The 13617-nt window shown below is 48.5% G+C and overlaps 4 protein-coding genes across 4 annotated transcripts; 3 read left to right on the top strand and 1 right to left on the bottom strand.

Annotated features, from left to right (window-relative positions):
• Positions 1 to 267: 267 nt before the first annotated feature.
• PFLUO_LOCUS9619 (uncharacterized protein) lies at positions 268 to 1258 on the top strand (the record flags this gene model as incomplete). Its single annotated transcript, XM_073787465.1, has 2 exons — positions 268 to 864; positions 927 to 1258. Coding segments are annotated over 2 exons (929 nt in total), but the record flags the coding sequence as incomplete, so codon positions are not given.
• A 2760-nt stretch (positions 1259 to 4018) lies between these two features.
• On the top strand, positions 4019 to 6109 carry PFLUO_LOCUS9618 (uncharacterized protein; the record flags this gene model as incomplete). The annotated part of the gene is made up of 3 exons (XM_073787464.1): positions 4019 to 4846; positions 4926 to 5567; positions 5633 to 6109. 3 exons carry the CDS (start codon positions 4019 to 4021, stop codon positions 6107 to 6109), a joined length of 1947 nt encoding a protein of 648 aa, XP_073643617.1.
• A 907-nt stretch (positions 6110 to 7016) lies between these two features.
• PFLUO_LOCUS9617 (uncharacterized protein) lies at positions 7017 to 8927 on the bottom strand (the record flags this gene model as incomplete). The annotated part of the gene is made up of 1 exon (XM_073787463.1): positions 7017 to 8927. One exon carries the CDS (start codon positions 8925 to 8927, stop codon positions 7017 to 7019), a length of 1911 nt encoding a protein of 636 aa, XP_073643616.1.
• Positions 8928 to 11819: 2892 nt separating this feature from the next.
• On the top strand, positions 11820 to 12716 carry PFLUO_LOCUS9616 (uncharacterized protein; the record flags this gene model as incomplete). The annotated part of the gene is made up of 1 exon (XM_073787462.1): positions 11820 to 12716. One exon carries the CDS (start codon positions 11820 to 11822, stop codon positions 12714 to 12716), a length of 897 nt encoding a protein of 298 aa, XP_073643615.1.
• Between the last annotated feature and the right edge of the window lie 901 nt (positions 12717 to 13617).

Raw genomic sequence — 13617 nt, 5'->3', positions numbered from 1 at the left:
AACACCCTAACACCCTAACACCTAACACTTGAGCAATTGGAAAGTATTATTCCTCTTATTTAACCTCCGATTTCCTCATTCTTATAGTATTTTTTAACATCTGTGCTCTACATTGCAAGTTTCCAGGTTAAAATATTTTTTCAACACTAATCCAGACCTGGCATTTAGTGCTCGCTCAGCTCACAAACTTCAACTTGTACGTGAATATTACTACATGCACCATCTTGGTGGCCTAGGTACTAAGACATACCTTGCTGATCAGCCCAGTGTCCTTTGGTAGTATGCAGCAATTGGAGAAGACCGTGGACACGGACTCGGTTGCCGGATCTTCCGATGACAACACACCAGGACAATTAGAAATCGTCCACCTAGATACCCAAGTTGTGCGCCGAGACATTGGGCCTCTTCGCATCATCGCCGTTGGTTTTAACATTCCAAATAGCTGGGTTGCCATTGCAGCAAGTCTCTCCATTGCCATCGCTGCAGGAGGCACAGTGAGTGTCATATATGGTACACTTGTTTCCTGTGCGTTCTACACATGTGCTGCCGTCACTCTAGCAGAGCAGGCAAGTGTGTACCCCACAGCTGGTGGGCAATACCATTTCGCGAGCATTCTGGCTCCGAAACGTTTCAACAGATTCATTGCATATGCCAGTGGCATCATCTCGACCTTGTCTTGGGCTGCCAATGGCGCAAGTGTGGCCTTAATGGCCAGTCAGCTCATCACCGCATTCCCAGAGTACTTCAAGGGGTACGTGCCTGAACGATGGCATCTATTTCTCATCTATCAAGCTCTGAATGTCTTTGCTTTGATATACAACATAGTTCTGTTCAAACGAACCAACTGGATCCACGATGCTGCTTGTGAGTTGTCTTCTGTTTCTGTCAAACTATGTATTTCCGGCCATATCTGATGAATGTTCAAGTTATTTTGACTCTATCAACATTTTCCGTCTCCGTTATAACCTGTCTATATCGAAGCGAAAAGCAGTCTTCGACTTGGGTATGGACCAATTTTGATGCGACTACTGGCTGGACACCAGGAGTGTCTTTTCTGACCGGTTTGATCACCCTTTGTTACATGTACGGTGGCCTCGATGCCGCTCTGCATCTTGCAGAAGAGACTCTTAATCCAGCCTCGGCGGTTCCACGAGCCCTCATGGCCACCGTTGGCATCGGGTTTCTCACTGGTTCCGTATTTGCCGTCGCAATGTCATACTGCATTACCGATCTCGAGTCATTACTGGGCGACGCGTAAGTGGTTTCGCTCTCTGATATACCCCGTCTCCTAGGTATATGACGTCAAGCTTATCGCATTGAATTTAGCATGCCAATTTATAAGCTATGGCGTGTGGCTACAAAGTCCGACGTGGCGGGCACAGTCTTTCTCGTATTGTTTACTATTATTGCTGTCCTTGTCCTGGTATTTGTCCAACAAACCACGTCTAGGCTTATATGGGCTTTTGCCCGTGACCGTGGGTTATTTTTTTCATCCAGATTCTCATGTCTGAGTCGGTCACTAGGACATGTTCCCGCCAACGCGCTTTATCTAGACGCATTCCTCATCTTCCTGTGTGACTGTTTGTTCGTGGCCTCTACCGAAGCTTTCAACGCGTTGCTTGGATCATGTCTCCTTCTGCAAATGATCTCTTTTGCAATACCTGCCGCCCTTCTGCTGTACCAAAGACGAGACATCAAATTTCTGCCCCGCTCGAGATTATTCAGAGTCTCAGAGCCTGCTGGTTGGTTATGTAATGTCGGAACCGTGATCGCAGCAATCATGGAGACAGTCTTTTTCACATTCCCAACTGTACTCCCGGTAGAGAGGGCAAATATGAGTAAGAATCCTATAATAGATCTTCCGCCTCTACTAAGGAGACTACTAACATGACTCAGATTATGCCGCGGTTCTTATATGCTAAGAAGTATTATTAAGGTCCCTGCGTGGAAGGTTTTGTATGATAGCCTGTTACCTATATTATATTAAGCAAAATATGACAATAACGTATAACCACAATCTATACTTTCTTATATAAATTGAATTGTATAAAAAGCCCTCGCCCTGTAGTATTAATAATATTAATCTATCGCTAATATTCCACTTTGATCGTTATACCTAGCTTAGTTAATATAGTAAAGAACAATATTCTTAAATATAAGAGCGATATGGGGGTAAAAGGTATAGAAATAGGGATGATATAGTATAGACTAAATATAAAACAATTCTTAATAGAATTAGGTTCTAGCCATAGTTCTAATACGCTTATAAAATAGATGTAGGGCAAATATACGTAAGTAGTATGTGACCCTACGTGATATTAGTTCTGAATGCCCTTATAGAATTCTAATAAGCCACATCTATAGTGCGTGGTAAGAAGTTAATAAATAGGGAGATAGAGTAGAGCGGAAGGTGGTGATACAATAGGGAACCGGCAGCGAGGCTTACGATAGATCGATCCACGTATAGGGCTATAGGGCCAACTCAGTTGGTACTAGTTAGGTAACTAATGGGATAGGGGTAGGGGTCAAAAGGCATAGGCAACGGGCGTCGCGTCCGATCGATAGATAATTTAGAGGAGTTATAATAACTGAGGAGGTAGGAGGGTGCTCGGGCCATAGGGCGCCGAGGCTCAGCGCACGCTTGGGCGGCCAATGGGGCGCGGTGGAATACGCACTACAGAGTATGCGCCTAAATCAACCACTAAATATAGCAGAAAGAAGCGATGAGTCAGATGGCAAGCCATTTGGTCACAATAGGCTGCTCGGTTCCCAGGATCGTGAAGCTGTCGAGCAGTTGAATATGGTGTTAAATTAGACTTCAATTTAGACTGGACGTGATGCGTGCCTTCGCGAATAATAATTCGTGGTGAGTACAGCCCTTACCAGGGGATCGAACTGGCTCTCATCATAGTTTTCAGCTGCTTTCACGAAATGTAATCCCGGATATCGCACTTGAAGTTTCTGGGCTTGTGATATATTTGGTTCACGTGCACCCCTTGGCTCGGCAACAAGGTGGGAACTACAGTGGACTAACGGACAAAAAGCGCCAGATAGATGGTCGATATACTCTTGGTGCCCATTTTGAGGATATAGATAGAGACAACAGAGAAGGGATTTCAATTGCCAATGTTTTAAGGAAAATAAAAAGAGGCTTAGGGCCGGAGAGGGCCCCATGGTGCATTTGTATCTTTCTTTCCCCCGCCTAACAGGTCTTTTGCAGTTAAAATAAAGCTTGGGCTGTCGTAGATCGCCAAGAGTGTGTTGGATAGATCTTTTTGGCCGCCTGAATTCCTGGGGATTCAAGTGTCAAAAATACAGGATGTGTCTATGCGCAGTACATATATATTCGACTACTCGAGATAGGGCTAGGCCTATCCGGTGCTCCGCCATTCAAAGCATATAAACAGTACTGATTCAACGGCGACAATGGCGACTGTCTTGACCAGGCCGTATAGTTTCAGGAGACTGGAACATGAAATATGCCGATGGTCAATAGAATACATATTTGATCCTGTGCAGTCGAAACTTAGTTTCGATTTTTCTCTGTCGCGCGAGGCTTCCCCTATTACTATAGTATAATCTCAAACCTTCAAGCTGCTTCCTCTATCTGTACCCGTTCCTCCTCTAGGTTGTCTCCTGGAGAGTCGGTATACCATAGCCCGCCGATCCCACACACATCTGCCGGCTAGATAGTTTAAACCTGATGGGGGCCATAGACAATCCTTATGATTACTTTTCCCTAACACAGACGCTAGTGCGACATGACTGGATAAAGTCTAAAAATAAAATCAGAATGGGGGCCAGAACATCTAAATTGCCATAATAGGAATAGATACTTTCCTCCACTCAGATCCACTTCAGAGCATCCTGCTGCTCGGGCCTGGTAAAAGGGATGTCGATCTAGAATCTTCGCAGCTCTATAAGCGAGCTTTGAAGGATCCTGCCCCCGTGGGATACTATCTGTCTTTCAGAAATATTTTCTTCTCATTCCATACTTACTGTCCCTACAACCACCACCATGGGTAAAGGGCTCGCGAGACTCATCGGCTCAAGCATTGGCTTCACTTCTGAAGCCATTCATGCAGCCCGACACCGTAACAAAGACACTATCTCTGGTTCTCCCTCTGCATCCGTTTCAGAGACCCCTCGCTCGATTCCAGATGCGGAAAGTGAGAGCGGCGACTATGTCGCTGCCGGCAACCAGAAAGCTGATGCAGTCCCCCGCGAGGCCTGCGCAAAGCTAGGCAACCAGAGAGAGCTACCGATAAGGGCCTCGGAGCTCTCAACAGAAGGAGAGCTCCCTCCCTACTCACCCGGCTCAAACCGGCAGAGCAAAGCCACTGAAGTGGGATACCCATCCGACGTTGACGAGAAGAGTATAAACCACCCTTCTGAGACGATATATGACTCCGACGGCGGCAATCTTGACACCAGAGCTGACCGGGAGCGCGCGATGGAGGGAGACGAGGCTGCTTGGCAACTCGATGAAGCCACTGAAGAATTCGGACTGCCCACATACGATCAATCGCAATCTAGGCCAGGTGCAGAAAGTGCTCAGAGGGACTCCGAGGCGGGTGCTGATAATGACCCCGAGGAGATAAACGCCGAGGACTCTGAGGACGAGCAGGCAAAGAAGAGAGAGCGCATGATTCGCGCACTTGTGGCGATGGCAGGGCCACCACCTGCGCAGCCGCAGCGACTTCCGTGTCCTGTGATTATTCCTCAGCGCAGGCCCGGCGCTAGGAAGCGTGGGTTTGTGCGTGCGTATGCGCCTGTGTTGGCCGACTCTGGTGTCAGCGAAGATGTGTTCCTGAAGTTCATCAGCGACTTCCATAAAGCGAGTCAGGTTGGTGACCACTAATTCTCACCCTTCCCTCTTTTGTGTCCACCACGGGTTTGTATTTACTTATTTATCATTTTCATAGGCTTCCTTGTGGCTCCAGGTCATCGTTGTCGCAGCCAATATCACTGGCTTCTCCCCTTCGTTGACAGTCGCGTTGACCGCTGCGGCTATCCAAATTGTGGCAGACACGGCACAGCAATTTCAAATTCGTCACCGTACCAACAGCTATCTTGATAGGGCGAACCAAGAAATCTTCATGCCTCGTGGCCAATACGCGATGATCATGAAGTTTACGGATCGACCTCCCAAGCCGACAAAGAAACAGCAGAAGGCGAACTCCTCTAGTTCCGAAGCTGACCGGCTTGGCGGACTCTTCTCAACCGAGCAGGTCAACTTCAATCAGTCAGGTGTGCAAGCAGACTTCAATCCCAACCTACCTCAGCCAGAGAGACCAGAGTTCGATGCGGCCGCAACAATCTCTAAGTTTACTCACAGTGAGGAGCACCCACAAATGAACGCCTGGAAGCAGCGCATGAAGCATTATCGACTAGAAAGTGGCGCGACGCAAGGTGAGATGCAACTTCCGGAGTGTGCACCGCTAGTATTCCCGGCGATTGATCGAGCTGCCATACGGATGAGGGATGGCCTGGAGCCCAAGTCGAATTTTCAGTCTGGAAGAACCTGGGTTCGGGACTACATCGATAGAAAGTCACAGGCATCATTTGTGAGTACCACTTCAATTTTTCACTTTCTCACACATCCGAAAGAATACGTCTTAACAGGAAGCAGGAAGCCGAGCATAAGGGGTCTGTGGTGGCTGTCCCCGAGTCAGGGCGGAAGGCCTTCACTTCACGATACAATGACCCCAACCACCCAGTGAATAATGGAAACCTTCTCTCAACCCTTAGCGGTGGCCTGTATAAGCCAAAACCAAGTCTGTTCGATCGCGCTGGGGCTGCCATCAAGGAATCCCGAGACAAGAAGCGGGCTGCTCAGGGTCTTCCTCCGAGCGAAACGTGGAAAGAGAAGTGGGCTCAAAAGAAGAAGGACATTGGTAGCAGAATTAAGATCCTTAGAGAGGATGTGATGTATCTGATGATCGTCAACATGCCCACCGAGGAGGAGCTAAGGGAGTCAGTTGCTAAATTGCAATACCTCGCGCAGCAAGGAGATCTCGGAAAGGATGGAACCGGAGGGCCAGCCCTCGACGTGACTAGCTGGGATGTAGCTGGTATAGTAACTGCTGCTGCAACTATTGCACCCTAGTTAACCCTGTTGTAATTGCTGATACCTTGCATGATTTATCAATAAAATGCTGGGATCTATTGCTCTACCTGGGTTGTTTTTTAGGCGAGAATGGACCCCTATTTTTGGCACAGAACAATGAAGTGTAGTGGGCGTAAGATCTTTAGGTTATAGTTTTAGAAGTTTTACGATTCATATCTAGCCCCTAACAGCCTGGTAAAATGCATTTAAACCAACACCTTGGAGCTCTGCACGCTAGACCTGGATCACTTTAAACCTGGCCTGCTCCAGCAGGTCAATCCACTGCTTCTCAGTACGCTCCAACGATACGTATAACTCCATCATGAGGATATTCAACGCGACCACGAAACCCGGGGGGGGTCCTTCTTATGCAAGGTGTTCTCGTTGATCAATAATACCGAATCATCCGCCATAGCCTCTCTGATGTGGCCTATTAGGGAGCAAACTAAATTGTATCAATGGATAGCATGTCCTGTACACAAGAAGGATTTATTAAAGAAAGAAAAGAAGAAAAGGAGAAAGGGGGAAACATAGGTAGGAAAACATCATAGAACAAAATGGCGGTTAATAGTCTCAAAGCTTTAGCTAAGTATAACAATATCAGGACTTCGTACGAAGGTCCTATATTAGCTATATATATATAGCTAACAATAGAACCTACTAAAATTTTACAGAATACTACCTTGCGTTAGATATAAGTATAGTAGAGCTCCTAAAGAGCCTTGTTACTAGCCGCTGTTAGTTATATATAATAGTTCTTTAAACCTAGCACGCCCTGTGGGATAGGGTGGAATCGCTCTTAAGGTATATATAGAGAAGATATTCACTTTATGCATTTCTCGAGTTGCAATAGCCCGCCATACGGTCATTATTTAAGCAGTTAAGATGTATTCCAATGCCCTTTCAGTCACTGTTCTCGGCAAAGTCCCTGCTTCTCCTCCCCAATCCGAGCTTGTTCCAAGAACCGAAAGACCTCCGCATACAAGGACCCATCACGCAATGTCTCATAGATCATCGACACCCATGACCCAATCGTTTTCTTGTAACGCCCGTTGAACATGTTTTTGCTGGGGTCGCCAGCAACGGGATGTTCGATCAGCCCTTGATGCATCGGAACGCCCAGCTGTTGACGCACAAAACAATAGATTGCTTTGGTGCCCCTGCCAAGATACTCTGCCGTTGAAGGAGACAGGAAAAAGGCGTCCCGATGGGTGGTGTACGATTCTAACAGAAATTCACTGTACTCCCTGGAGAGCGCAGCCATTTGGGGGATCGCAAGATTGGTAGTGAGGTCGGGGCAACGGACCACCGCGATTATTATACACTCGGAAACACCGTCGCAGCGGTCAGCTGCATCAAGTGCTGCTAGTTCATACCAACGACCCTGAACAAGGGACCAGAATACATTGAAAAATTGGTCGAGGTGGTTGGGGCTCTGGACACAGCGGAGCGCAATTTCTCGGGAGGGTTCCAGGATGCCATCCAGGAAGGTTCGATGTAGAACGCGCAGATCAACGCCCTGGCATCCCGTGTACAGGGAATTGGCTGTGATAAGAGACAAGACCTCCACAGCAGCCAGGGTCTGGCGTGCAGACAGAAACCCTAGCGAGTTGATAGATTGGTTATGCATCTCGGCAGCCTGGACATGGTTGCTGACGGGGTTTGCGAGAAAGCCCAACTCGGAAACGTATGCGGCCGTGTTGATGTCGATGCCCTTCAGGCAGAAAGATGAGCTAGGGTCATCAGCTGATAGATTTGGGGGTAGCCCGTTACTCAGGTCGGGATTAATCATCTCGCTGGTCTGCGCGAATAGCATCTTCCCAATCGACTGCAGGGCTAGCCGGATCTTCTCCGTCGCGGAGGTCACCGATGCCCCTTGGAAATTTGCTCCACAGTGGATATCGTTGTCATTCACATTTACCACCGGGTTATCAGTTGTGGAATTGAGGTCCGTGACCAACTGCTGCTCCGCAGATAGTAGATCCTCTAGCTGGGGGGCAAGCCATTGTGGGGAGCTCCGAGTGGCATAGCGCTCCTGGGCTAGGCCATGTTGTAGGCGATCCTTAAGCTCTTCGAGTCCGTAGGTGAGCTTCGAATCGCGTAGGAAGGTGCGAATATTTTGCGCAGTTTCAATTTGACCTGGATGAGGACGCACGACGGCAATAAACGGGTGTGCCCATTCGACGTTTGCATATAGCACCTCGGAAGTGAGTGCCGTGAGTAATTGCGCCACAACAGCCAGCTGATTGGCCTCATACTGGCCCAAAGCAGCAACAGCTGTGGCGGCAGACGTTCCGTTGATCAAAGATAGGCCCTCCTTCGGACCCAGAACGATGGGTTCGAGAGATGCGTTGTTTAAAGCTTCCTCTGCTGAGATCACTTTCAACGAGCCGTCCTCCGACTTACCCACGCGGACAAAGACATCGGGGCTCCCTTGAATTGCGCCAGCGATATAAGATAGGGGCATTAGATCGCCAGATGCAGAGACTGAGCCCCGGAGGGGTACGACCGGTATTATATCATGAAGAAGTAGCTGCAGCATAGCCTCAAGAACGTTGAAACACATCGCTGAATGACCGCGTAGGTTCGCGTTGCACCGAACCAGGATCGTGGCACGTGTCCAGGCGCTGGGCATGCTATGTGACTCCAGATACTCGTGGGTAGAACGGCCGGACAGATCTTCGCTCGTGAGCACGGCGCTCTGGACGAGCTGCATCAGGGCTCGCTGGAGACCCAATAGATCCTTAGTTCGCGTTCCGGCACTTCCGCCAAAGCCCGTGTTGACGCCTGAATTTCTCATTAGTTGATAGAAGAGCATTGGGATATCAAATTGCTAGGGCTTTACCATAGAAGAAGTAGCCCATGGACAGATAGTTATTCAAAGTCTGCACACTTCGATCGAGGTGCGCAGCGATTGCGACGGCATCCTTTAAGATTGGAGTGCAGCCGAAGCTATACTCCCGTCAGCACTGAGGGGAGCATATTCAGAGACAGTTTACCAACCGTGCGAGAGCAACGACAGTTGCGATATCTAGCGAATTTCCATCAATTGAAACTGTCTTGGTTTGAGCCAGCTGGTTGGCCCGACGCCAGGACTGGACCGTGTGTTGCGCATGGGCCGTGGGCCATTCGGCATAGACATCATATTCAACGGTGTGGCCCACATCACCCATAGCTTTCTGAGATGCGGACAAGGCTGTAAACTGTGCGAGCTTAGTTCTTGTTGTCTATCGCCTGTTAATTATGAATAAAAATCGCGGCTTCACCGCCAATTAGTGGAGCTGTAGTTCCATGAGATCGAGAAGTCCAGATCTTGCCGATCTCGCTGATCTTGATAGTTTGCATTTTTGAGAACCACTAAATCCATATAGTCTGCAGCTGCATAAGCAGAGTATATGTAGGCCACGTCAGCGTTCCACAGCGTATTGTACTAACACATGTTAGAGAAAATGGGCCAGCTAGATTTCGCTGTGTGAAGTTTCCTGAAAATTGAGAATGTGAAAAGTGGGTGGCTGAATCTGTGTTAAGATCAGGCTTTTAAACTCAAAGCGGATGCTCCACTGCGGGTCTTTAGTGGATTCTCTTCAGCCCGCCTCTAAGGAACTCGCCAAAACACGGGTTGAGGTTTGACCCAAGAAGAACACGTGCAGCGAAGACTCAACAAAAGCCTCATGTCCATACAGTACGGAGTACTTCCAGTGGCAATTCCACCATATCCAGGCTCATGGGTCCTTGGTTGGTCGTGGGCAACCTACCGGTGTCCCAAAAGAACAATGTGGCAAGGTCTAGTTTCTACTGCAGAGCTTGGAAATTATGACAATTATGATGACGGTGATCATAATGGCGGTCTTTCAATCATTGATTAAGCCAATGTCCACACATAGACCGTCTCCTATTACCCTTGCACCTTGGCAACAACAGTATGCCCGAACCATGCCTGGAAACTCAAACTCGTCACCTCAGAAGCGTAAATAATTCTCCGTTGTATATTTCTCTAGCATTTTTTCATCTCAATGCCTCCTCTTTATTTTCTATCTCGGTCACATACAGGTACCGTCGTGTTTTCGGTTCCTGCCCATCCCATCCCGCACGTCCGGTGCCAGGCATCTGCGCCGTGCAGGGCATGTACACGCCGGCCCGGTTCGTAACGGTTCATGGATACCCGGAATTCACCAGAGAGATTGTCACGGAGATTGTCCAGAGCCGGGCCAGGTTGGGTGTTTTCAACGAGTACCAGGCGCAGGGCGCACTGGAGAGAGTGGGCGATGAGCATGATGGTGTTGCTACTGGGGCGATGTAGAGGCTGCTGGACCTGAGACAAAAAGCAATCGGCCTCGCCCGGAAGCACAAAGTAGCAGATCGTGCTGTAGGCAAAAATAAACAGGTCAATTTTCCTTGGTCACTACCGAGATGGGAACAATGATAAGCTCGAGAGCGAGAGCGTAGCTGAGGGCCCAGGAAGGCGGGTTGGTGGACAACGGCCTTGATTGGAGTTCCGACGGTCCGATCCAGCATTGACTGCAAAGTGTCAAACCCCATGAAATCGGTTTCTGAAGGGGCTAGAGACTCCTGCGCCATTTGGTCGCCCAGCTCTTGGATCACGCGCCCAGTGCCGGTTCCGACATCTTGCATAATGTATCGCTCGCTAGCGGTATGAAGTTCACGCATCGTCTTGTGAGCATCCCAGTAGGTGGTGCTGTCCGAATGGGATCATACGTTTCCGCTGCGTAGACAGAGCTGTACATATTGCAATGATGATGATCTGTGATAGTCATAATGGGTTGTAGGTGGAGCGGCGCAGCTTGTAGAGAGTTGTTGAGGAAGCGAGTTATTTCGTAGGGGGTACATGTATGTAAAACAGAGGTATCAATAATTATGGAGATCAATAGGTAGCACAACATAAATACGATGATGGATGGAGGAATGATGTATCGCATGCCCGACTGCTGATCTTCTCGCCCAGATGGCCCCTGGACGGGTCTACATCATTCGCCTGGTAACGTACTAAGAACATTGCCCGTTCGGTGACTGGAATCATCGACAATCATGCACCCTTTTCGGAATTCTGCTGTTCAACCTTATAAGGATAATCACTCAATTGTCATCTATTGGTATCTGTTGTGATATTGCGGTGTGAGGAGGAGAGGTGAGGGCTCACTCTAGGGGGCGGGTACATCGGTTTCCTTCAAAGTAATGGTCGTGAGCTGTATGGAACTGCTAATTTATACTACGATTCTAATGAAATCCTTCTATTAATGGTATCTGGCTATTCATGCTCGTAAATAACCACGCTGACTTCATTTTATCTTACTAAACATGTTGGATGGCGCTCGGCTAGCCGCTTTCCAATGGACGACATCAGAGAACTGTAGATCTGTAGATCTTAGTACGAGTGGGACTTGTTGATTTAACGTATTGTGCCATAAATCTTGCAGGTTTGATGAGATGTGTGTTGTAGCACTGTTTGGCGGATTGGGCTTGTGATCCATGCCCAATATATAAATAAAGGTACAGATAACCGTCTTGCGCCAAAACTTTTCTTTTCTAATCCATCTTGGGTCTCTCTTCTTCCTTCAATATTGACCATCTCGCCTTTGCAAGTCATCAACCTGTACTGAGACTTAAACCTCATTTCCACAGACGCCCACCACTCGTCATATCCTCGTATCAACCCAAGACCGCGGTCTTAACAATTTCATTGCCTTAGAACATGCCTGAAACCTCACCTCTCGACCATGCTGCCGGCTTCGGCCTGCGCGAAGGAAAGGGCTACCTCCTTGACTCCGGCCACGCAGGAACCCAACGGCTAAACTACCAATACCTCATCTGGAAACAATGCCTTGGCTACAGCCTGCACCCCACCATCCGAGATGCAGTCGGAGACCACCCGCGCGTTGCCGACATTACCACGGGAACAGGTCTCTGGCTTCTTGACGTAGCGCACGAGTACCCCAGTGCCATCCTGGACGGAATCGATATCAACCTCGCCCGACTCCCACCTGCCGCTTGGCGCCCCAGCAACATCCATCGTCTCTACAATTGGAATATCTTCGACGAGGTCCCGTCCGAGCTCGAGGAGAAGTATGACGTGATCCACCTGCGTCTCCTCCTCCTTACCATCTCGAACCGCGATCCCGCGCCCGTGATCAAGAATGTAATTAAGCTACTTAAGCCCGGGGGCTGGATCCAGTGGGACGACCTGAGCACCGCACACACTTATGTTGAAAAGACCGATGAGAAGCTTAACACAGTGGCGCTCGACAAGATCAGGGAGTTTGTGCACTCCGGTGGCCGCCATGACTGGGTGTTTGATCTGCCCCTGCATCTGCTCAAGCATGGGTTTGAGGAGAGCCAGTTGACATTTTATCATGGGCGGCCGGACTTGATTTGCCATGATACGGAGATTCATTTGATGACTATCAAGGAGTTCAATGGGCAGATGAAGACTGAGGGACGGGAGGAGGAAGCGAAACATCTTGATGATCTTATTGAGGAGGCCTATGCGGAGGCTCAGCGTGGTGCCGGGGTTACGACTCCCAAGGTTGTGTGTGTCGCGAGAAAGAGGCCAGTTCCGTATGCTGTGCGCGAGGCGCTTTATTTTTCCTGAATTTTTAACCAGTATATTTGCCAGTCCTAGGTCTAGAGGTGATCTTAGGACGGCATCACCTAGAGATGATTTCGGGGCGGTCCTGTAGTTTCAGAAGAAAAACAACAAATGATGCATACATTATACAATTTTATTTATCCCCCCAACTGATGCTCCAACCCTTCACACTTGAACCTGTACTTCCTGCCTAGACAAAAGTCAGCTGACTATAAACACTTTATCAGCCCCCACTTCCTTATTTTTACCCCGCCTCTTTTCTTCTCTGCCTTTGCTGTTTTGGAAGTTTGCAAGGTATCCTGACTCAAACTAGTTGCTTTTACTCAATCGCGGCCATCAAATTTGTCTACGACTAATTATCTGCTGGAGCGGTTGAATAGCTCCCTTCGGTACAGATAAGCTCGTTCATAGTTTCTTCTTGGCTAGCCATGAGCCGTCCGGCTCCCAGGAGGTAAGGTTGCTGCGTGTCGTAATTCAGAGGGATTTATTGATTGTATCTTGTTCAAAGGGGTTTATGAGGCCATGATTTTGTTGGTCTGAAGTAGGCGTCGACATCTCTTCATCTGACTCATAATCTCTGCTGAACCTCTCTCCACGAAACAAGATGTCCACGTCTAAATTGCCACTCCTTAGCCCCTGGAGCCTTTGAAAGCATTACAGTGAAGACTTTGGTGATTGATTCCACCAGATAATCTACTTTGGCTCTGACGTGCAATACCAGAGGCAGTCGTCTAAGAAAAGCTCCTCAAAAAGCGTTTCCATGCGGATTCCATTATGCGTTTTGCTAAGGTCCTCCTTGAGTACTCAACACCACTAAATATTGCAAATGGCATAGCATTAGAAATAAGTAAGAAGCTTACCGGCACTTCGTAATACGTATCGAGACAGACCGCACCAATGTGGT

The sequence above is a fragment of the Penicillium psychrofluorescens genome (genome assembly GCF_964197705.1).
Source record: "Penicillium psychrofluorescens genome assembly, chromosome: 6".
Lineage (NCBI taxonomy): Eukaryota > Fungi > Ascomycota > Eurotiomycetes > Eurotiales > Aspergillaceae > Penicillium > Penicillium psychrofluorescens.
The sequence above is the reverse complement of the archived record's forward strand: the minus strand, read 5'-3'. Positions and strand labels throughout refer to the sequence as shown.